Source organism: Coloeus monedula (genome assembly GCF_965178545.1).
Source record: "Coloeus monedula genome assembly, chromosome: 2".
NCBI lineage: Eukaryota > Metazoa > Chordata > Aves > Passeriformes > Corvidae > Coloeus > Coloeus monedula.
The window spans coordinates 60,770,820-60,796,427 of record NC_138782.1 but is presented as its reverse complement, the minus strand read 5'-3'; the positions used below and the strand labels follow the sequence as shown (position 1 = coordinate 60,796,427).

The following is a 25,608-nucleotide window of genomic DNA, read 5'->3' as shown; positions in this document are numbered from 1 at the left end:
AAGGGAAGACTAGTTCCAGATCACCTGGCATGGGCAGAGACACCTTTCACTAGACCAGGTTGCTCAGGGCTCCATCAAGCCTTGCCTTGAACATCTCCAGGGATGAGGCATTCACAACTTCTCTGGACAACCTGTTCCAGTGCCTCACCACTCTCATAGCAAAGAATTTCTTCCTAATATCCAGTCTCAACTGACCCTCTTTCAGTTTAAGGTCATTCTTCCTTGTCTGGTCACTACATGGCCTTGTAAAAAGTCACTCTCTGGTTTTCTTGTAGGCCCCCTTTGGGTACTGGAATGTTGCTGTAAGGTCTCTTCTCCAGGCTGAACAGCCCAAGCTCTCTCAGCCTGTCCTCATAGGAGGGGTGCTCCATTCCTCGGATCATCCTTCTGGTCCTCTTCTGGACCTTCTTGATAAGGTAGCCTTTGGCAGACCTTCACTGCAATGTCACCTGTCCCTGCCCCTCCCTTTAATCCTGACCTGTAAATTCTCAGTTGGCTCCACATCTATCCCCAGGTGGAGCTCCATGCATTCCAGCTCCTCCTTGACATATTCTGGTGTTTAGAAGCTTACTCTTTTTCCTTCTTCCAGTTGATCTATAAACAGATGGAAGTTTGGAAGGTGCTAACACTAAAAATTGTATTTTAATTTTACTGTTGAAGACAAGTACTATAAAATATGATCTTTGGCAAAAATAAAATGTCACTTAATGCCCAGTTTTCAGTTTATAAAGCCAGTAAACATTCTTAAAACATTTTGTTTGCTGAGCCATCTTGATCAAGCAGTATCTAGTTATTACTGAAAAACTTGTTAGTGTCTAAGAGAAATTAATTTGAATAAGTGTACTCTGCTTTTGTTATTAGTTATGATGTGGACTTGACAGTGAGATCCCTATTTCAAATGACATATCATAGAACCCTTGTCTTCAGGAAACAGTAGCCATGGCAAAGAATACTCTGAGAGTGCACAGCAAATCTAGTCACCTTTGGGGAACTAATATGTGAAAGGACAGCTTTGTCTGCTTGTTTCTATCCTGCAGTAAAATGATACTTCTCCTTCAGCCATATTGATAACCACAAGCAAGGAAAAATATGTATGTTGCCAACACATGAGCCACTGTCGCAGATTTATTACCTTGCAATACCTTTTTGTGGTTTGGATTATTTAGAATTTATGGGTTGAAAAGTATGTTAGTTTATTCTTGCCATGCTATGAGAAGTATAATCCTAATTTTAATCTACAGGAATATCAATTAGAGATAAAGCATGCAAATCCTGCTAGTGGTGAGAGTATTGTAATTATGTTTATGGAGAAAGGTAGTGAGATAGAAACCCATATGAAATAATGTAGCTGAATGTTTAATGGTAACAATATCAAAACCAGTAAAGATGTAAGAATATCTGCCAGATGTATGGCATTTTAAGGAATCAGATATTTTTAAAGCAGGTTGCACTTCAGTACATTTTTACTATCTTTTCCTTGATTCAAGACATAAAAAAAGCCGAACAAAGTGGAAGTTAATCTGATTCTACAGAGAAATTTTTAAACATCCTGGAATAAAACTCAACTTTATTTACAGGCAGTTCTAGTAACACTACTTATTATTAAGTCTGACTAAGTTCCTCTCTTTTTTGCTTATTTATATTGTTTATCTTTGGCTTATATTTTCCATGTTAGAATATTGTCTTGGGTAAATTTTTTTAAATGCATTTTGACAAAAATGGCTCGACTTTCTAAGTATCATGAAGGGAAAGAAAGTTTTGCTATACACATGGAAAAAAACCCCTAACATTTTCACTGAACATCCTAGACACCACTGTATTATAGGTATACATACATCTAATACTTGGTAGTGGGGGAATGCTGTCAAATCAGGGTTGGTTTTCTTTCTTTTTTCCCCAGAAATTTTGCTCAGATTTAAGCTACAAACTCTTGAAACACCTCTGTTTACAGTTGGAATCTGTTTGCATTTGATAGCTAAATTATATGTAATTTTATCTACCATACATGCTCCATCCTTTCTCAGTGATTCCATATTGACCTGATTGCAAGACCATCCTTCTCTGCCAAATGTGTGAAGTTGCTTCATTGCACAGCTGCATGACATTTCAACAGGATTTTCTCTGCAAATATCACTGTGGGCAGGGGTAATTTACTGAGAGATGAGAATCACAGGGTAAGGTAAGTTTGAAGGAGTGAGCAAGTTTGAAGATTATCTGGTTAGCATCTCAAAGCAAGGCTCACTTCAAAGTTAGATGAGGTTTCTCAGGCCCTTATCCAGTTGTGTTTTGTAGATACACAGGAATGGCAATCTGTTACAGCAGTGAACCACTCTCACTGTGAAAAACTTTTTCCTAATACATAATCAGACTATTCTTTGCCCAAAGATGTGTCAGATGTCTCTCATCCTTTCATGGTGTTCTCCAAGAAGAGTCTAACTCTGTTTCCTTTAAAGCATCCCATTATACTGTTGATGACAGCAATAAATCCTGCCTTAGCCTTCTCTTTGGAAAACTGAACAAATTCAGTTCCCTCAGCATCTCCTCATATGCCATTTGTTCCAGCCCCCTCCTCATCTTAGTGGCTGTCTCCGGACTTGCTCCAGTTTGTCAAAGGCTGGCTTCAGCTTGGAAGCCCCAAATTGGAAGCAGTTTTGTAGCTGCCAAGGAGAGAGGAACCAGCCCTGCTCTCAGCCTCCTGTAGATGTTTGTATTAGTACAGCCCAGCCCCTGCTGTATTTCTGCGGGGGTTATTCTATTCCAGGTATTTGCCATTTTATTGCTCTGTGTTTTCCAGTGCTGAACTTCATGAGCTTCCTGCTGGACCATTTCTCCAGCCTGTTGAGGTCCACCTTATAGGGAACTTTGCTCTGCAGCAAATCCACCACTCTGCATGCTCCCTGTCCTCCATTTTGGTATCTGTCATTAACTTGCTAGGGGTGCAGTTCCTCCCTTCATCTCTATTGTTAGTGAAATACCTCAGTAATGATTGCCTACGAATACCACTGCAAGCTTGCCAAATTTCAGCTGTTGATAAAAATCTGTTGAGACTCGCAGTCCAGTCATTTTCCATCCACCTTATAGGTCATCTGTGTAGCCCATATCCCACTTCACTGGGACTGAGAAAATTGGTCTCTCTCGTGCCTTTAGTGCCTTTCTTCTTCTGTGTTTGGCAAAAGTCACATCAGCAAAATGCAGTAAAAAACTGAGCTTGCAGTATAGGAAGATGGGTTGAGGAGAAAATAAAGGTGGTCTCCATGAAGAACAAAATGGGGCCAGTGAAGAAATCTTATGGGTCTGGTAAGGTAGAAACTTTGAATCCCTCGTGAGGTGCTGTAGCAGGCTGTAGTGAGCTATGAGACAGAACATGGAGGAATAAGAAATGCCCTAGTAGTAGGAAATAGATGATGTAAAAGTTCCTGGAAGAATTTGAGATTAACTGCAAAAGTAAGATGAAGGAGAATCTCCAGAACTGAAAAAGCTGATGAAGAGACTCCTGAAGAAGTCTGAACTGGAGATAAATAGTGGAATTTAAAAGTTCTCAGGCAATGTGACTTGGACTGGGGATGGACTAAAAAGATGACTGAAACAGAGCAAGTGCATGTTTGCAAAGCATGAAGAAGTAAAAAGGCTCACAGGGAGAAACAGGGAGTATGGAGTTGGCCCCATGTAGAACAACCTTCCTCCCAACAGATATGGGCAACTCTGGCTTTCTGTTGCTCTCTGTTAAAGATTTTCCCAGCAGGTAATGGATTAGCCCAGCTGTTGGTTTGATCAAAGGCCCAATGTGGCCGATGTTGGTGCTGTACACATGAGCTTCCATCACTCCTGAAACAACTATCACTCACAGAGACTTGTTGGATTTTGATTATTTTAATTCCTTAAAGCCTTGGTATATCTCATGTGCATAGAGAAAATAAAGTTACTGCAGTGAGATCATGGCAGCAACCTTCCTAAAGCTGAAACATGCCAGTACTAAATTTGTGTGCATAGATCTTTCCCTCTCTCTGCCTAATGTCCTAACATGTGAAATGAAGACCCTGCTGTTCTACCACACAAGACCCCTGTGAACAAACATTTACTGGTGTCTTTAAAGTGCCCATCTGCAATAATGAACTGAAAATCCCATGTGAAAAATAGACAGGACTGTTTCCAGAGCAGGCTTGAATAAGAAAGAGGACATGAGGCTACATATGAGTAAGGGTGAAAAGAACTAAAATATTGAATAGGTGCTCAGTCAGTGAGTATGGGTTTGGAAACTAGCAATGGTATTAAAAAATACAGTATCTGAAATGGAACAAAAATTGTTTACAGGCTTGCTAAACACACATACCCAGCATATTTCTCAGAAAGAATGGAGCATCAATATATTTCCACTTCAGTCCTTATATGGAATTGTATGTTCATCTACCTTGCATTTATTTATTCTATAGGTAGATAAGGGATGACTGAAGAGAATCAAGGAGTTAATTTGCTTTTGACATGAGCTCTCGGATATGACCTTCAGTTCATTATATTCTTTATTTAAGGTGAAGGATTTTGCTGGTTTTATTTCAACAAAGCACTGAAGATCTTACTCTTCAGAGAGAGGGATGCATTTTGGTACAACAGTACATAAGCAAATATTAAATGCTCTCTGTGCCCCCCCTCCCCCTTTTTTTTTTCAAAAGCATCTAAGAATATTACTTAGGCCAAAGACTGCCTTTTCAAGAAGATCTAAAATGTTGTTGTATGGATAGCACCATCTTTTTAATAATTTTTTTAAATGGCAGCTTTAGGTATTAATAGCTTCAAGCTGTTTTAATGTATGACCCATTTTTTGACTCATAAATGCCTTGTTTCCTCTCTCTCTAATTCACTTTATTATCAACAAATGTGGATCTGTCTGGAAATGACAAGCAACCTGAAAGCTGCATTGCCTAAGAGACTGACCCCACTTCTCCACGGTCCTTCCAGGTTGTTCCAGAATTAAAAACCAGAGGAGAAGAACAAAATTATTTGTCTTGTTTATTACAGGGGAGATATGGTAAGAAGTAAATGACAACAGGTCCCCAAGACCACCATTTCATGAATTCTGATGAGAGCCATGTTTATGTCATGTAGCAGCCTAAAATGGATGAAGTCTGGAGGTGTTCTTTATTAGGGTCAATTTGCTACTAGATTACTTGGGGAAGTTCTCCTTGTCCCAGAGAAATTCCTCAGATATGTGCCTGGCAACTGCTTGATCCTTTTCTGATGACATCACGGGACAAATTTTAAAAAATAAGAAGAAGGTTTCTGTCCTGTGGCCAATCCTGAATCCCAGGTTCAAAACCAGAGTTTTCATTGCAACATTCTCGAAGTGTGAGAGATATTAAAGATGTTTTTGTGAGAACTGAGACTCTTTGAAAAGTGTAATGCCAGATGTAAGTTAGTCCAACAAAAATAGGCTAAGTAGAAATAAAAAAAGAAATATATATCTAATGGAAATGTAGTAAAGTATTTCAGTGCTTAATAAATCTGAAATCACTAGCTTTATTGTAAACCTGAGTCTTCCTGGCACAGTCAAGGAATGGAATGGAGGTTTCATTTACTGCATACTATGAATCATTACTTCAGAAACACTACAGAAATGTTTAGAACTGGTATTTATGCAACTGGGAAGTGATTGGCGTATGCTGTCCAGTTGTGTGGGGTTTTTTGTTTGGTTTTTTGGTTTTGTTTTTTTTTTTTTTTTTTGGTTTGGTTTGGTTTGGTTTGGTTTGTTGTAGTTGTTGTTCTGTGTTAGGCTCAGCACTAAAATTGTCATGGGAAAAAATTAATTGAAGAGCTGCTTTTATTCTTTAGATTTCCATTATTTTCTTTGTCTGTTTAATCTTTGGATGTTCTGATGTGAGATGCGTTTCTACCATTAGATTTGTGCACTGCTGCTCTGTAGAAGGAACAAGAGGTACAAGATATAGTAAAAAAATAATTTGTCCCAATCAGGGGTCCTGAGATAGATTTGAAATTCAGTACTTGTTCAGCTACTCAGATGATATTAATCCTCATCCTGTTAGCTGAAGTCTAGTGGAATTATCCATTATGAATGGATTTATCACTCCACTGGAGTAATTACTATTAAATATGATTTTGCATAGATATAATCTATAAGCCCATTTCAACTGTATTTTTGACCAAATGAACTTGTGATGATGACAGCATCCATAACAAAAAGTTGAACTATTGTGATTCATTAATTTAGCAAGGCTACCTTGTAGTTACGAAGTATTTTTGAGGAGAATTGATGAATTTTAAATCAAGAAGTAAATACTGCATTAGGACTCTTGCTGCTGAACTTGAAATTGCCATTTTTAATTTTCTTACTTTTTATTGCAAAATACTAATAACAATTGCTTAAGGTCTTAGGAAAAAGCTTGAGCCAGTTCAATTTCTTGTCTGAGAATATGATCTTTTGCATTTGCACACATATATCAAAGGGTTTAAGTGAACTCTGACAGGTTCAGAAAAATATCTCCTGTCTCTCTAAACCAAAAAGAATCCAAATAATGCATTAGAAGGTGCTTTGAATATGAATCAAATTTAATAAACTATAAACGACTTGCAGGTACCTATTCATACATTAAAAGCTTAACTAAGAGTTGATATCTGTTGTGTTTGGTGGATTTTTGTGCATTTGCAGAGATGTACCTTATCAGGGAGGAATATTTTTTCTCTCTCCTTCCGTACACCTTTGTCTCATCATCTGACTCACTAGCAGGTGCAGCAGCAAGCCTTCTCTTTGCCTCTGATGCAGAGTTATGTGTATTTACCTTTCCAAGCCTGCTGTTCTGCATACACTTGCACTGCTGTTCCATTCTTGAGGGATGTGTGCTCCAAAGTGTGCAGCTGGAAGGGAGCTGACCTCTTGGATAGGAGTACAAAGGGTTCTCCAGCAAGGTTACCAGGGTTATCAGCAAGTGAAAACAAGAATCAAGAATATGTCTCATATGGCAGTTCCCACTGGAGTTTGTGGAGCAATGCTGAAGCTGGAGAATGAAGAAACAGTTCTTCATTCAGAATCTCTGCACTGTTGGCTTATCTTTCCATTTTATGTATTATACTTCTCAACATGACCTGATTGAAGCTGGTTTTAGATTCTGTATTTGGCAACAGAAAGGTATTGGTTAGAATTATTTAACTTTGTGATCTGTAAATCCACATAAATATATATGTGAAATAAAGTGACTATGGTGCTAGATGGAATTAATGAAGTACAATTTAAGCTTAGTGATGTTTCAAAATATTTTTATTAAGATTAGAACAAAATTAAAACCAAACCAGAAGTAAATGAAAGAAAAGAGGCTTATGGGCAGTAATTGAAATATCTTCCTGTTTGTCTTATAGAGGATATCACAGAATCACAGCATGATCAAGGTTGGAAGAGACCTTCAAGATCATCTAGTCCAACCATCAACCCAGCACCACCATAATCACCCCAACACCATATCCCCAAGTGACACATCCAGATGCCTCTTGAACACTTGAGACAGTGACTCCACCAACTCCTTGGGCAACTTATTCCAATGCCTAACTACTTTTTCAATGATTTTTTTTTTTTATATAACTTTTTGGAACCACCCCTGACATAACTTCAGGTCACTTCCTCTTGCCCTTTTACTTGACACAGGGCAGAAGAGACTGACCCCCACTTCACTTCAAGATCCTTTCAGGTAGTTGTAGAGTCTTCTCAGACTAAATAACCCCATTTCCCTCAGCTGCTTCTTATGAGACTTATGGCCTTCCTTGGAGTTGCTCCAGCACCTCAATGTCCTTTTTGAAGTGAGTGGCCCAGAACCAGACACAGGATTAGAGGTGTGGCCTCACTAGAGCCAAGGACAGAGGAAGGATCATTGCCCTGTTCCTTCTGGCCACACTATTCCTGATACAGGCCAGGATGCCATTGGCCTTCTTGGCTACCTGGGCACATGCTGGCTCATGTTCAGCAGCTATCAACCAGCACCCCCAACTCCCTGTCCGCTGAGCAGCTCTTGAGCCACTCTGCTGCAAGCCTGTAGCAATGCACAGGGTTATTGTCACCCACGTGCATGCCCTGGCACTTCACCTTATGCAGATATATGTTTGAATACATGGACTAAGTGAAAATAAAGCATTAATTTTGGTCATATTTATACCACAGTAAGCTTAGATGAGAGCCTGGTTTCTCCTAACTTGCTGCTCATTCAGGTCATTTTCTGGAAGACTAATGTCTGAAACAGAGGGTTGGAAGCTCTTGGGACTATTTAGGTGTGACAAAATGAAAAGTTTTCTGGTGGTTTTGGTGAAAGTTGTCATAGCTGCTGGCTCCTGCAAGTCTAGTGCCAGGAGAGGCTGTGGGGCTGTGACAGGATCCTGTTGGTCTTCCCAGAACAGAGATGAGGAGGGATGCGCTGCCATCAGCTGCCAGCTTCCGCCCCACTGAGCTGCTGCTTTCCTGTTGAGGCTTGGACAGGACCGTGGTGGGTTAATAGGTTTGCTGTGCTAAGCTTAGTGCAACATCCACTTCCAACATTCAGCTGTATGCAAGAAAGAATATTTTGGCTAGAAATGAGTAAACAGATGGATTTTCTGCAGTAGTTAGCTATTAAAGAGTATTATGCAACAAACAGAAGTTCAAACCTGGGTGGATTATTTTCCCTTTCATTTATAAGAGGTATGCATACCTGGAAAGTGAATATTCAGCAGGAGTCCCTGGTGTCTAGTAGACTGGTATTAGGTGTCTCCCATGTGAACAGGTAATATATTTTTAAACGTCATGACAGAAGTGCGGCTGTTGTGTCCATAATACTCTACATTTAATTCTGCACTGATTTGGCTAATAGACATTTTCCTTCCTTTGTAATTTAAAGGGCAGGGAGCAATTACTGTCTACCAACAATAAAAAGTGAGAAGATTAATGAGGTGTTATATTGTGGCACCTGTGAAGCACTTGGAACTTATTCTGTGTTGCTGTGAGGAATATGAAATGCCACAAATAGATGATAATGGATTTGCCAAAGTGAAATAAAACTCTTTAATATATTGAAACAAAATTATCACCAACACAAGAGGCAAGTGCATGTATTTCTCACAGACCCAATTTCTCACACGTTGTTGCGTAAGTTACCCCAAAAATACATCAACAAGCACTATTGCAAACATGTATTATGTGCAGTTGGCTACGTGAATGTATTTTCTACCTTTCATGAGCCATGTTCTCTTTGCTTTCTCTTGATTGCATAGTCAGCATATGCAAATTAATCTGTGGACATTATCTGAATAAATAATTTAACTCCTTTGGGATAATTTAAAGAATTTGGATATGTAAAACTTACTATTTACTGCTCAGTTAGTACTAATGACTGGGAAACCTGCACATGAAGAAAGATCTGCAGGAAAGAGAATATAGAGGAATGACAAAAAGAACACGTCCAGTGTTTTGGTTGGGGTTTTTTTTGTAGCCTTTAGCACTAGATTTTCAGAGGGGATATCCAAGAGTTACTTAGAGATATGCTGAAAGTTTATGGCTGTCCTTGTTTGAAAGAAGAATCTAAGAAATCAAATAATTTTGAAAATCAGTTTGGTGGTGGTGTCTCAAATTGTAGCCTTTATATAACAATCTGTCCAGGTTCTGTTTCTTACTATTTCTTACATAGTTCTGAACTCCCCATCCCTGGAGGTGTTCAAGACCAGGCTGGAAAGGGCTCTGAGTAGCCTGTCTAGTGGAAGGTGTCCCTATCCATAGATGGAGGGTTGGAAATAGATGATCTTTAAGGTCCCTTCCAACCCAGATTCTGTGATTCTATGGTATTTCTAGCATATGTAATTTTCAGTTTCTGGAGACCCTCTATGACATATGTAATCAATAATTATATTTTATGTCACTGTGTGTTAACAGGGTCTGGCCTTAAAAAGCTTCAGCATTTTCCAGAGAACAAGTATAAGTTGAATACCTCAGCTACATCAATGTTTCCTCACAAACTACCGTGATTTTGTGAGGCATCTTATTTCTGTGCATCCATCTTGCCTCCATTTTGACTCTGAGGACAAACGAAAGCATGCTACTGTAAGGTCTGCGTTTCCCCTACCAGGCTCCAGGCTGTCCAAGGCTCAAACTTGACATAACTTGTAATTTTTATTAACAGAGGAAGAGAAGTGTGTGTGTGTGTGTGTGTGTGTGTGTGTGTGTGTGTATATATATATATATATATATATCACAGGCATTCTGTTATCCTTACAGCCCATGAGTACTGTGACCATTTTTGCAGCTCATCCGTGCAGGTGAAATGCAGTCCTTGTATGCAGTGACTGGACAGCATGGTGTATTTTCAGACTGGCTGTTTGTTTGCATTCTGTCATGCTTTTTCACCTGTCCTTTGATTAGTTACACTTGGCCATGGGCTTTTTTCCCATCAGTTACTTACCCTTGTTATACTTCCAAGCATATGACTTTCAAGTAATATCTGAATGTCTGGGAGTCATATTCTTCTTACATGTACTAGTAGAATCATACAATAATTGAGTAGCCTGAGTTGGAAGGGGCCCACAGGGATCATTGAACTCCCAGCCCTGCACAGGACAACCCCAAGAGTCACACCATGTGCCTGAGAGCATTGTTCAAACATTTCTTGAACTCTATCCGGCTGGTGCTGTGACCGCTTCCCTCAGGAGCCTGGTCCAGTGCTCAGCCATCCTCTGGGTCAAGAGTTTTTCCCTAAAATCTAAACTGAACCTCCCCTGAAACAACTTCTGGCCATTCCCTTGGGTCCTGTCACCAGTCACCACAGAGAAGAGATCAGTGTCTGTCCCTGCTCTACCCCTCATGAGGAAGTTGCAACTGCAGTGAGGTTTGTCCTCAGTCTCCTCCAGGCTGAACAGACCAAGTGACCTCAGCCTTCCTCATATGGCTTCCCGTCCAATCCCTTCACCATCTTGGTCACCCTCCTTTGGACACTCTAATAGCTTTATATCCTTCTTATACTGTGGCCCCCAAAACTGCCCCCAGCACTTGAGGTGAGGCCACCCCAGTGCAGAGCAGAGTGGCACAATCCCCTTGCCCAGCTGGCGATGCTGTGCCTGATGCCCCCCAGGACACGCTTGGCTCTCCTGACTGCCAGGGCACTGCTGGCTCATGTTCAGCTTGGCAGGAGCCCCAGGTCCCTTTCCATGGCACTGCTTTCCAGCCTCTCATTCCCCAGTCTGTCTGTACATCCAGGGTTGCCCCGTCCCAGGTGCAGGATCCAGCACTTTCCCTTGTTGAACTTGTTAAGGCTGGTGATTGCCCAGCCCTTTAACTTGTTTAGGTCTCTCTGCAGGAGCCCTGTGTTACCCCGCTAGCAACAGGCCACCAGTTTGATGTCACCCCACTCACTATAATGCTTTATGCCCATCCCTTGAGCCAGCTGCTCACCCATCTCACGATGTGTTGATCCAGCCATGGGCTGGATAGTGTGTCCGGAAGGACACTATGAGAGACAGTATCTAAAGCTTTACTAAAATCCAAAAATAATATGTCAGCTGGCTTCCCTTGATCAGCTAGGTGTGTTACCTTGTCATAAAAGGAGCTTAAGTTTGAATAGCAGGACTTCCCTCTCATGAAGTTGTGCTGTCTGTGACCAATGACTGTGTTGTCCTTCAGGGGTTTCTCAGTAACTCCCACAATAATCTTCCCCCAAATTTTAACATAAATATATGTATTTATTAGTCTGGTTTGATGAAATTGGCTTAAGCACAAATGAGTCTGTATGCTCAGGAACTGTTTCTTTCTTTCACTGGGCCCTAAACTGTGTGCCATTAGTCCAAGGGACTGCAGAGTTTCTGGTCCTAGGGATTACTGTTTTGGGACAAAAACAAGGAGCTTCAGATAAACCTTATTTGCTTGGGGCAAGTAGTCAAGCATTTTTACAAGCAGATGTCAGATTTTCCCAAGTGCCTCATTCCTTCTTTGCTGCCCATTGTGTTTTTGCATTTGGCATCCCTGCCTAGGCTTTTTTTCCCCGTATTCTTGCAAGCAGCTGGCACAGAGTTGCTTGGAGATGGCCTGGTGGTAATCTGTTTGGGAAAATGTTTTTGTCTCTTCTCTAGCTGGTTCAAGAGGTCTGCATGCACTTTAATGAACTTCAAAGCACTACTTTAAGTAGTCTTTTATTTCACCAAGGTTTATTTTCCTGTGGCCTAAAGCACTCAGATTTCTTTGTTGTGACCACACGTGGCTGTACCAGTGTTTTGTTTCAAAAGTTCATTTTGAAATGCAGTATGCCCCTTAAAGTAACGTTTTAAGATTTCATTCTAAAGAAATGTAATTTGAAATGTTAGATTGGTTTTGGTTTAAATTTTTGAAACAATGGTATCTAAATTATAATGTTGCATTATGCAATCAGCATTCCTAGTTAACAATTTTTTGAAGGTGATGTAAATAAGAACATTTAAATATTTCAAACATTTTTCTTAAAAATATCTTGTTTAATGTTGGTCATTGAAAGATTTTCCAATGAATTTAATGAACCTTTGGATAATTGGTTAAACTTAATGTGTGCATCTGAAATATTTGGATTGAGGGTTTGCCCAAGAACAGAAGGATCACATGAGCACTTAAAAGTCCTATAAAGGCACAGTAAAGAAAGATTTATGACTGATTCCTGTGTTTTTGCTGGCACTTACCTTTGAAATAGTTTGGAGGTAAGTGTAAGAATCTGACAGCACTTCCTGAAATACCCTTTTCCAATCTATTGAGTGCACTTAACCTTTTCCTTTCAGATGGCTGGATTGTGCTAGTTTATCTGAGCATTAAAAAAAGAAAAAAATAAAAGTAGCCCAGTGTCTGGATAATTTTGAAAAAAGTTTACTAGGAACAGTGAAACCTGGAGAAAAGACTTCTTCTGGATGTGTTATGAAAGGATAAATGTCAGCCTTTTCACAAAAGCCATATTATAATTCTAAGACTCTTGTAAGAAATGCAGGGGTACAATTTTCAGCGGAGTCTTTGAAGGTCAGAATAACTTTGGTGGAGACAAGGCTGACTAGGACTTTCTAAAAGCATGAAAGCTGTACAGGATGTACATGAGATTGTTCGCTGAAGCTGGCCTTTTGGTTTGTTCATGCTTTCAGCTTTTCAAACATTTTACTCTTCAGATTGTTTACACTTAAGTGAGCTATCCTAAGTCCACGATTCCAGAGCGTTTGCCTGCTGAGCACTCCACTTTGGCACACTTGTGGGCACAGCTGATTGCCACACTCAGGGCCCTGTTGCTCCTGTCTCCAGAGCCACACAGCCACACAGCAACTTGGTATTGCTGCCAGAAAATCATATCCTATGCAGCACCCAGGGACACTTTGTCAGCAGCTTTTTCGTTAAATTTGGCACACTTTAAGACAGCAGAATGAGGTTCCTCAGATTATATGACTCTTCATGCAGCAGAGTCTCTGGGACTGAGAGATGGTGTCAGGGACAGATTGTGCCCAGGGTAAACTGCACTCGGCAGGAGGTAGAAATGGGCAGAAAAACCCTAAACAATTTGTCTGGTCATTATTTTATATCCTAGGGAATTTGTTAAAAGTATTTTTTCCACTGGTGGTGTTCCTTAAAGAGTAGAGGGATCATCCAGTGAGCAGGGATTCAAAAGATACATGAAAACAATAATTTGCAGAGATTTTACTCCACAGATCAGACGCTACCATTAATTTTTAAATAATCAAAAGTTATCTGCTAGTTGTTACAGGTAGCAGAGATCTGTAAATTAATCACTTAAAATGTAAGTATGTAAGAGAACATTTTTCTAGTGCTGCTTACCACAATAGAATCTGAAACACTAAATATTTCTCAAATTCTAAGGATCAGTGCAGTATCCAGCCTTTGGGAAGGAGAAAACTAATGAACGAGTACACTAACTGGAGAATTAGTAAGTAAAGAACATCAGAATAAAAAACAGTCTAAGTAGAAGAGAAAATCGTAAGTGGTGTACAAGTTATCAGAGTAATCTTTTGCAGAAGAGGCAAATTTTATTCTGTGAACAGAAAAACACAGGAGCAGGTCAATATGCTGTTTTAAGAGAGACTGGCAAGGCCTCTCAGATTTTTAGGCTTGCTAAGGGGCAAAGTCCTTATGAGAGCAGAAGAATTACAAAGGACACTCTGAAAGAAAGGATGGAGGCAGAGGGGTGGTGTAGCAGGAAAGGTAAGGGAAAATGTGTACCAAGAGAGCAGCATCTGAATTGTTCTCCAGGCTAACTGGAAGTAGCTGAGGGCAAACTACCTTAATTTCCAGAAGAGGACTTGGGCTGGCCATGAGGCAGTGAAGCAGCAGACAGTTCACAGAGAGAGGCTTAATCATTGGAAATATTGTAAGGGCAAGTTAAAACAAGTTCCTGTGGGGCAGGTCTAGATATGTGGTCTTTTAAGTGATGCTCTGCCTGTGCTTTACTGGATGCTACTGTACAGTGGGTGCAGAATATAAAATTTCTGTGGGTCTTTTGTCATTACTTAGGTCACATTAAGACTGCAGGGCAGCTTGGCTGCTGGTAGAGATTTCAGCAATTTCTCCTCCTGCTTAACATGGCAAAACAGTGTCTGTGAATGTGTCTTTTACTCTTTTTGCTAATTATAAACATGTTTTTTTTCTTTGTAAATGTGCTTTGCATGAAAAGAAAAGCTTTGGTGTTTGAATATATTTCTGTCAAATCTTTAAAAATCAATATTTCTGCAAAATGAAAATCCCACTGTAAATATTTTTTCCTTGAAAATTGAGGGAGAGAAATTTTCTTATCTGAACTTTTTCTTTGCAGAAACTAGATTTCTGTGGTGATTTAAGTAGTCTTCTAAATATTAATAGGAGAATAATGTTTTCCCTTATTTCAGAAGTTAAATTCTGGCATAAAATAGTATGGCATTTATTGCATATTATGGCTTGCATGGCATCTCTCAATTGGTTCTTCAAAGCTGAAGGCTTCTGGCCTTTATTTTATCCCATGGGCAAAGTGTCCTAGCGCACAAAACCCCAGGCTATGGGGAGTGGTTACTGTGAAGGCTTGTATTCTAAGAGAAGCAGTCCCACTCCAGAGGAGAAAAGACAGAATTACAAATCATATAAGGCGAGGCCCTATACATAAATGACATTTCATAGCTTTAAAGGTGTTACAAAGAAGTATTTGTCTTTTTTTTTTGTTTGATTTATTTATATTTTTAATTCTAATAGGACTGACTCAAAAAACTTCATAGTTTGTCTTGTGGATGGTTGGTAGCACTTACAAAGAGCTGCTCACCACAGGATTGCAAAAATTTTAAATTTAGCCTTGGTAAAAAATATATATTTGTGTCCTTGTATGATTAACGAGTTACATGTGGTCAAGAGATGGCAACACTAAGGTCCCTCAAATATTCTTTAGTTAAAAATCTCAGGATGTGCTTGTGCAACTGGTGGGTCAGGTCACAGGAAAAAATGGATTATTTATAAAGATTACAGAAGCTAAATAATCGTGGCAGACTGGGTTGCTGGGGTACAGAGAGAGGCAGAAGAGTGGAGCCGTCCTGCCCAGGACATGAGCAAAGTGAGTAGTGAGAGAGAGAAGGAGAGCTTTGGATGAAATGCCTGCAGGGAGTCTGGGCATGAGAGAAGTAGCCAGGCAGAATCAGGCCAGGCACCAGAGGAGGGAAGTTTGTCCTTTCTAGACAGGGAGATGAGGCTAGAAGGAAAAGCCCAAAGGTGAAGGTAAGAATGGAACAAGTGGGGCTGGATGGGCCAAATGAGAGCAGCAGACAAAGAACATCTGTGGGAGGCCAGAGCAGAGGTTCCCACTGACAGCAAAGGCAGCACCTTCTGTGTGTTTAAGGGCTTTTACTTCTGCTAAAATAGAGTAGCAAAAAGTACTTGTAGCCTCACTACGTACAACAGTTAGCGGGTGTCACTGACATCCTTCCTCTGCTGCTGAATGAGAGTGATCTGTCATCCTGTGCTGCATTAACACAAGTGAAGGGTCCACCAACGTGGCCCAGCTTTGCTGTCTGTGACTCTGTGAGGCAAAAAGGTAACATTTTTGTTTTTCTAGATGTCCTCTTTAGAAGGCGAGAAGCTGCAAAAAGCTGTTATTTGCAAACTTGTAATTTTATTAAGCCCAAGATAAGGTGACCTGTGCAAATCGTATTTGGTCCTTTTGTGATTATTATTATTATTATAATTATTTCTATATTTATAAGGTAATCATAAGTGGGATGCTGTTCCAATATATGAAAAAAAATCATCTGTGGAATGTGTCATATAGTGAAATATGTCACTGTAAATTCTCTACTCATTTTTCCCAGAGGCTGGTAACTAAAAAAAGGAAAAAGCAAAAATTATTACATGGAAGCAGCTGATTTCTGGCCTGAAGAACTGAATTCTTTGTCCAATTCTGCCACAAATGCTTCTGTAAAGTTCAGAAATCATTAAAATCAAACTTCACAAGCATTCTCGTGTTGTATTGTAATTTTCTTTGTGCAGAATGGAAGTCCTACAGTCTGATTCATGTAAGTGTCGAACATTTGCTCTTGCAATTGCAGACAAGAAAAGTAGCACTCTGAACATTCAAAACCTATTTAATGGTGAGTACTTAAAAACTCAGGTTGCCCATAACTCAGTATATACTTTTGACCTTAATCTCTCTCAGTCTCATTTTTTTATCCTTTCAACTCGGAAGAGTGTTGGAAAAATATATTCATTAGGATCTGTCAGCTGCTAAATTGCTATAGTGGCATGGAAATACTGGGAGGAAATTAATTCTGAATTCAGACAATGTGCTGATAATAAGGCACCAGACACTGAACAGTCATGGAAAAAAACCTTCACAGACAGAGTAGCTGCTCATTTAATGAATTATTTTTTATTTGATGCACTGATGAGCTGTTGCACTCTGAAATGTATGGTCACATAATTGAAGATAACATACATATGCACAGGACACATAAATTAAGGTTTGAGTCGCATTTGCAAGAAGCAGTTCAACCACCCGGTGTTTAAAATCTTAATCTTTTTCTAAGGTATACTCATATAAAGATTATGTGTGGGTGTTTCTGCATTCACCTTATGTACAGAAAGAAGTTATTAAATTTCTCTGCATAATGGAAAAAAACCCAGAAAATTGCTATTGCTTAGAAATTATTTCAGGTTTGGGCTATTCCTTGAAGTACAGCTTTCTTTACTTAAGAATAATGAAAATGACCCTGTAATTGAGCTGTAGTTTAGATTCCAACAGCATTGAGAAACAGAATGAATCAATTTCTCTGTATTTATTCAAAAGATTGTTTTGGTATGAATTTAAATTTCAGACCCATAGAACTGACAAATAGATCGAGCTATTTCCATTTTAGAACCCATCCCTCACTCCCCTGCCATTTCAAAGAAAAACTTCAACGTTTTTCAGAAAGCTGGGCAAACTTTTATGTTGTCAAGGGAATCTGCTGCAAAATTATTAGCTCGCATGTATAAACCATAGAAAACCAATCCAAGGACTGGAAGTATGGGAGAGGGAAGTATTGCAAACATCTGAATTCAGGTATTAGACACATGAAAAAGTAGTCTGGGCTCCTTTACTCTCCCATCCATAGAACCTTCAGGAAATGTGGCTGGAGATGTCATAGACCACTCAGTGACAGTGCATAAACACATCCCTCCAGATTTTAATGCAGTCTGCAAATATTAGTGACAGATCTGAAAATAAAATAAAATTTAACAAAAATGGAGCTTTAAAGGACTGAAAGAATGTTCGAATTTATACTGACTTTACTAGGTAGTTCTAGAGGACATTTTTCTGCACACATGGAGTGGTTTACTTTTGGCATATCCAAATGTAGCATTTCAATCACTCATTTTAAAATTAACCAGAGTTAAAAATGAAGGAAAATGATAAAACTAATGCCAAAGGAAATGTTTAGTTTCATGTCAAATAAGTTTTGATGACCTAAGAAGATAAGCTTTTATTTTCATGTTGCCAGAGCTTGTCCTCAACACTACTGTTTCTTGGTCAATACCAAGATATTTTACATAAGTTTTTTTATTTAAGTTACCAAATTAAGTTGTATTTCATTTTAGTTCTAAAGAAAGCATTTCATTGTCTTCTGACTACAAAATACATTTTCTGATACATTGTGAAATGCTATCAGTATTTAAAATTATTTTATTATTCAACTTTCATATAACTTTATTTTCATTTATTTTTCTTACATTTCTCTTTTGTCAGTTACATTTTTTTTCTTTTTTCTGCAGTGGGCCCTGTCAGTTGTCAGTTGGTTTCCTTGCCATTTTTCTTATTTGGCCTTCATAAATATCTTCTGTTATTTTTAAATTAGTTCTTGGTATTTTCTCTCCTCAGTCTTTTATGTCAATATTTGTTCACCTCATCCATTTACTACGTCAGCTTGGGATTTTCTATGCAAGTAGTCCTGTTGAGGTGTCCCTGCACTTACCCTAAAGGAGAAGACAAAATATGAGCCAAAGCCATGAGATAAATGAGAATAAGTGACCAGAGGAGCATCTCTCTGCCAGGATGGTCTCCTCCTGTCTTGTGTAGGTGTCAGAGGAGCTGATGTGCAGCTCTGCTCTGGTGGTCTTCCTGATTGCAGTTTGTATTTCCCTTGACAGGAAGACTTGTGAAGGCACAGGGCTGTGGGAAAGGGAAGAGAAGGAGCTTGTCATGCATTCCATTTAGAGGTATGAATTATGGGCAGCTCTTTCTCAGCCTACAGCTTCTTTTCACCCAAGGGTGTCAAACTTTCACAGCTATGTTTATCCCTTACAGAAATTGTTGGTGAACTTAAATGTCAAGTTCAGTGAGGCAGGCACTAAGCTGGAAGGGACAGCATTGTTGTCTAAGGGAAATGCTTATTACTCATGGTTTTGATGCTACACCCAGAGACGTTTCTGATCACCAGGGAATAAACTGAGGATAGTGGGACAAGAAAGCCCTGCGTATATTTTAGTTACCTAAACAAGGCCAGGCCATGGGTGCAAAGATCAACATGACGACTCTCACTGCTGAAGAGCGTCACACTCCCAGGCAGGGTTTGGCCAGTTTAAGTGGACCTCTCCCAGGGCATGGGGCAGGCAGGAGCTATGCAAGGCTTCTCCTATGGTAGCATAGACAAAACCATCCTGTTTAGGGGGGGGGAGGAAGAGAATTTGGCTGTGTGAGTTGCATGTGCTCAGAGCCATGGATCAGGAAACAAAATCAGGTCCCAGGGTGAGTGCTAGCTGATCTTCATCACCAGTGGAATATCAGCCATGGAGTGATGCCAGTGTCTGCTCCCATTGCTGGAGCCCATCTTCATGGCTGTAGCCTGTCTTGTGCCAATGCTGGTTTGGCATGTGGTCACCTCCCAAGGTTCCATCTAGCCTAAAATACCCAGTGATGCTGTCCATTTGAGATAGAACTTCATGTAAGGCTTTCTCTCTCTGTCCTCAAGTTGTACTTAGCTTAATTACAGTCCTAGACATTTTGGGATATTTTTTTAAGCCAACACTTTCATTTGGATGGCATATGATTGTTCTTCAGGTTCTTTGGAGCTACTTTTTGAGAGTACAGTTTTGAGGTCCTTAATGTATTTGGCAGTTTTCTGTTTATTTATATACTTGGTCAATGCTATTGCAATACTTTTCCTTGAGATGTCTTGTGTTTCCAAGCACTTAGTTCTGTTCAAATAGTATTTTGTAAATATTTTGCCCCAGGCAGAAGTTTACATTCTAACAGCAGATTAATTTCATATGGAATGGTAGAATGGTGTTATAATAAGTAGAGTGTGTGGAAATGCATTTGTGCTAGACCTTGACTGCTTTTGAAATGACCATTAGTTTTGAGGGATGCCCTGGGAACTTTCATCCATTCAGGTAAGAAAGATTCAGAAGCTACATATTAAAGTTTATTGTTTGAAAATAAATTCAGAAAACTAGAATTTCTCAAGGTGTCTTATTTAACTGCTTATATACTTTTTCCCTTAAGCCCTCCTACTATGAAATCTCTTTATTTCAGGTAAAGCTGGGATTGTGAATAAATTGGGCCTTACCTCACTGTTGCGTGGATTGTGTACTTTGGGCTATCCTAAATTCATCCTGCCTGCCAGTCAGATTATCTTGATGTAAAAAAACTGAGTTTACATTATAAAACTTTGTCTCATGTACACTTTCTTTTTACTTCGCAGTCAACATAGGGTTACTAATCTCTTTCTGATTCAGAGCTGCAGGTGATGAGTGAATGTGTAAAGTAGAGGTGTCTTTGTTTCCTTACACACTCATTGAAGTGTGAAACATGAAAGTGAGTGTAGAAGACAAGTTTGTTCTGCTCTGTAGGTTCCAAACACTTTGCACTTTGATTACATTTCATTACATTTGTTGTATTATATTTGGAAATGAGAAGTAAATTCTGGGGTTTTTTAGCTTTCTAATCTTTTCTGGTTTTGCACAGGCCTTGGAGAGAGGGCTTTGTCTGGGGTTTTCTTTCTTTTTAATTTGTGGGTTTTTGTGGTAAACATAGTTGGCAAGATCTTTTGGTCTTTTATTTTTTTGTTATTGTTTGCATAGGTTACAAAGGGAATTGTAGAAAAGGTTCTGTTCTTGTATTTTGGGAATGATGGTCTTGCCAAAATTAGTAAGCTGGGTTAGGTTGTTGTACTATGTTCTCTAGAACACCAACTCTTGAAACCCAGCTGAAAACTGGATGAAGAGCAGACTGTTACAGTTTTTTGTCAGGACACAGCATCAGTGGTCTGTGATGTGCGCTAACTAGCAGCTGGTTTCTGGATGAAATCTGATACGTTATTTTGATTTAGCAATCTGTTATTGGGATCTTCTTTTCATAAAAAGTTTTTCTCCTCATCTCCTCTAATAATTACTTGACTGAATTTATTACCAGCTTTTATGTCCACTATATAAAAGGAAAGGATGTTATTTTTGGGGAATATGGGGCTAGGGGTATTTTAGTGTGCTTCCCACTGTGGTTCACCAAAGCCTGAATGTGATGACTGCAGGGCCAGTTTGCAAAACCTTGCTCAAGTGGTGCTGGAGTGGCACTGATACTGAGGGTGAGAAGCAGCAAGGTCATGTTTAGATTCCTTTTGCTTTTTGAAAGTCTCTGTTAACAGATTGATAGTGTTCTCTCAATGTAGCAAGTTGGTGTGCAGGAAGGTGATGGAGACCCGAGTGAGGTTTGACACTTGGCATTGCAGGCAGGTGTGAGTAGTGGCACTGCTTCCCTGTGATCCCTGGGACCACAAACCCTGGGAGCCTGCAGGGAATGAACTCTCATTGCTTCTGCCTGCAGCATCCCTGTGGAAACAGGGCCTCTTTGTGTGACTGAGGATGGACAGAACCTGTGGGACAGACTCCACGCAAGCATGAAAAGATATTTATCTTTACTGCATCTTCCTTCTTAGTGTTTTCATGCAGCTTATTTGGAGTGTACATATTTAACGTATTTTTAAATTTGTCCTACATTAGAAAAAGCCTTTTTTTTGATTCAGGTAATTTTTGAGTAATTTTTTATTATTCTTAAGTATAACTTTAATAAAAATGTGTTTGCAAACCTAGGTTTGATCTGAAAAAGGATGAATATTCTGAAAAGATGAAAATTTAATTTATCTGGACTGATAGATCAGTGATGACTGATACTTTTTGGTATTTCTTAATTTTGGTTTTACCTATGAAAGAGTTTTCTTTCATATCCAACTGAGAAACTAGGATTGCTTTAGTAAGTGTGTAATGTTGGAAAACTGCTACACACCTAAAGAAATATGTAATTGTTTTGAAACTTGAATTTTTTTTCTTGTACTGTTTTTTAAAGTGCAAAATTTTAATTTCTTTGTACTCCTTATTGAGATGAAAATAATTCTAGGAACCTTATCTTGTGTAACATGCATATCTGTATCAGTTTTTAAAAAAATTGATCAAAGATTATGAACATTTATCAAGTCGTCATGTGTACCTAACAGATTAGACTATTGCTATTAAAATTATATTGACAGTTATTAGATTGCTTGCTGGTTTACTTCAAATATTTAAAACTTTCTTGTTGTTATATACACCTAAGAGTATGTATTTTAAAGAAGCCACAGGGTGGTTTATTTAAAGTTATACTGACAGAGGTGATAAAGCTGCAGACAGAGGAGAATGGAGTGGAGAAGATAAGAAACAACAGCTTTGATCAGTAGAAAAAAAAAAAGAAGTCAATTAAATGAGGCACTGGGATAAAGCAAATTCAGAGGAAGGTTCAGAACTTTGAGAAGAATAAAAAAGTATAGTTAGATAGGCTTGTGGGGCTGGAAAAGGTAATTATATGGACAATGTATGTGTTGTGCCCATAATTGATTAATGATACTGTGTTAATTTTGGTACATTTTAAAATTTTAATTTTTTATGTTTTATCATCTAAAATATGCAAGGACTTTTTTCCCTGCTTAGTTTCATAGAATCATGTTGTCAATTGTGACATTCTTCAATTTTCCTGTCTCACTGAAAAACCAAAGATGTGTTATGTGAGCCCTTCACCCTTTACAATTCTTCACTTCTTCACAAGTTCCAAAGGAAAAAAAAGTTATTTACGTAAATGTTCAAAATTAGCTGATGCATAAGTCTTGGCGAAGAACATTTGGTTTAAAAAATGCAGTTTTCCTGAATGATGCCAGTAGTAGTTTCTGCTATCTAACATGGTAAAGCCTCATGTGTCTCTAATAACTGATACATTTTCATTGAAAAGATTTGAATTAATATCATATTTGGGGACAGAAATTATATATATAAAGTCTCAAGGGGATGGCCGAGAGCACATGTGAGAGCGTGCCTTTGGCTGGCTGGGAGAAATCTTTTGGATGGTGAGAGGTACTGCAGCTGGAGATGTCAGGGAACTTAGGCTAGATGAGATATTTGAGCATACCTAAGGAAATCAGAAAGCTGCTGGGGAGTACGGGTTTGGAGCAACAAGGTGTGGTTGGTGCCAGATGTCTCGGTTCATCAAAACACAGCAAGTTTTGCTGTGCTCATGAAGGGAATAAGGCAAAATTAGGTATGTAGGAAGAAATCTGAAAGAGAGTCTCCTAGGCTCAAAACCAGGATATGTTTGTTAGAGAAAATGTTGAGACTCTGGGGAGATAAAAGCCACCTGCTTACTAATCAGCAATTAAAGCATGCATGAAAGTGGGTAATTACTATAAACAGTAGGATTCTTCATGCTTTAGCTTGTCTGGTGCTGTCACACCCAATGGTATTTGTCTCCTGAACAATTTTTAGTGCAGACTCTTACTGAAGAGCATGTTTCGCAAGAACTGTTTGCCTTCCAGGGGCAATCCCAGAGTTCACTGGTGGTTCCCTTGGCAATTTCACATCCTCTCAGCTTTTTCAATGTTGCAGACCATGTGTGCAGCAACTACCCATAACAACCTCTTACCAGGTTCAGTTGGATGTGAATTCATTGCCATTTACAGATAGATCTGTTTGGTTTTCACCTGCACAGCATCCTGCACATGCCAGTCATGTGCATATCTAGGACATGTGCAGAAACATTTGTGTATCACTGGAACAGAAGTTCTTCGGCAACAATTTTCAATACGCTGTCTTTTTTTTTTTTTTTTTGTGCTAAAACCATTTCTTAATTTGTATGAAAGTGTTACTGTAATGAGAATAGGCACTTTTTTACGCAGTATTAGATCTTGACAAGTGAAGGAAAGCTTGCATCTCTAAATGGGCAATAATACTTGAAAATAGCTTCATTAGTAATTTAGGTGTATATAATATAATAATTTAAGTTAATAATTAAACTAATTCAGGTGCAATCATCAAGTGATTTTTGACTCAGATTCTTGACCTAGCTGCTGATATTGCAGTTATGATGAAACCTTTGGATGGGAGCAGGTACACAAAATAGTGCTGTTTTTTTTGGTATTCCTTTGTGATGTTGAAAAATTGATTAATTTATCAAATAGCTTTTTAATTTTTCAAGGTACAGTACCCAGTAACTTCAGGTTGATTTATGAGAAATTCCCCCATATCCTATTAATTCTGTGACTTTCCAACTAGGAGAGAGGGCAGTAGATAAAAACATTTTTCTTTTGTCTATCGGTTGTTTTCAAACAAACAAGATTTTTTTCTGACAACCTGAAGCAGTGGATGAAGCTTAACCTCCCTGAAAGAACTGTGCTTGTGTTTTTTTTTTTTTTGCTATCAACAGACCAAGTTCTGATAACAGGCGCCACAGCATGCGGGAGAGGATGTCCAGTACCAACGAGAAGGGGAGCCTGTCCATGGAGTCCACCAAGGAAACGCGGTATTGTGCTGTCTGCAACGACTATGCCTCAGGATACCACTATGGGGTCTGGTCTTGTGAGGGCTGCAAAGCCTTTTTCAAAAGGAGTATTCAAGGTAATAAACAGTTCAAGTGAGTCACCTTTACTCTTTACGCTTGAGGAAACTGAAGATACTTGAGATTGCAACCCGAGTCTGGGACAATGACATTGACTGTCTTTTCATTAGCAGTTGTTGTGCTCTCCCACATAGATTTAGCTCTGTGTTTGGTGAATGCTTCTAGCAGATACACAATATGTTGTTATTTAGTCCAACATTAATGAGGGAAGGAAAAGCTTTTCTATGTTGTTGTTTCTTTAGGTATATCAGACCATGGTAGCAGTGAGAAATTTAATTTAAAAATCCATATTGGATCAAGATGCACTGTTTCAGGTTATGCGTATCTCTCCTCTTCTCCAAGGCATTTTTTTTTTCAGAATTCCCTGTCAGATGATTAATTCCTGCTGATTGATTTATTAATCTTAATTTAGTGCTCCATTAGTCAGATGGTTCAATCCGAATCTCAAATCCTTAAAGATGTCAGATGTCTTTTGAGAGCGAGTATTGAAAAGGAATATTTCCTTGATGAAATATTATTTGTGTCTGTCAACAAAGCAGGGCTTTGAACTGCACACAGAATGGTTTAGTTCACAGTCTTGTCATAGTTAAAAAGGCTAGTGGAGTAAAGGGCATCTAACAAAAACAGTGTTAGTTACTGTGACAGAGATGATTATTTAAATGCCTGTCACTTTGTGGAATAGATGTTTTTTTTTTGCTTTGTTCAACATCTTTTAAACTGAGTAAGAAGTAACTATAATTCTACTGAAAATACAGGTACTGTTCAGTATCTAAGTTTTAGAGAAGAAAATAAAACAGATTTCTTCGTTTTCAACAGAAAACTTGTAAAGTGCTGTGCTTTATTTAGGTTTCTATAGTTTTTTAAAACTCCAGGTGATACATAGGCACAAAAATTTCTGTTGCTTCTTTTACTGAAGTAAACATAGTAGGGAACAGTTTTACCTCATATCACAAGGTGTGATTTTTGCCTGTTTTGTTGCATGACTAGCACTGAGGTGAGTTAAATAATACTTCCAGCATTCAGCTCAGAATTTTCCCTGCCTTGAAGAGAAAAAGTAAAAGACTGGCTGAAGGGTAGACATTGATGGAATTATTTGAATGTTGATGATTAGTCAATAGTTAGTCGTATTTCTGTTTGTCCAGACACACTAAAATGATTTTTAAAAGAGTAAGTGGTTAAAACCAGAGGTCAGTAATAAGCAACACTGAATGGAGGAAGGGTGAAATGCTTTTTTTTTCACATCAGA

At 38.9% G+C, this 25,608-nt stretch overlaps 1 protein-coding gene across 4 annotated transcripts in view; it reads left to right on the top strand.

Moving 5' to 3' along the window:
- ESR1 (estrogen receptor 1) overlaps window positions 1–25,608 on the top strand; it is a 162,941-nt gene that overhangs the window by 61,481 nt on the left and 75,852 nt on the right. For all 4 annotated transcript variants that reach the window (XM_082277195.1, XM_082277193.1, XM_082277192.1 and 1 more), the window contains one exon: window positions 24,171–24,361. In XM_082277195.1, coding sequence (XP_082133321.1) covers window positions 24,171–24,361 — 191 coding nt within the window. The remainder of the gene's footprint in view (window positions 1–24,170; window positions 24,362–25,608) is intronic.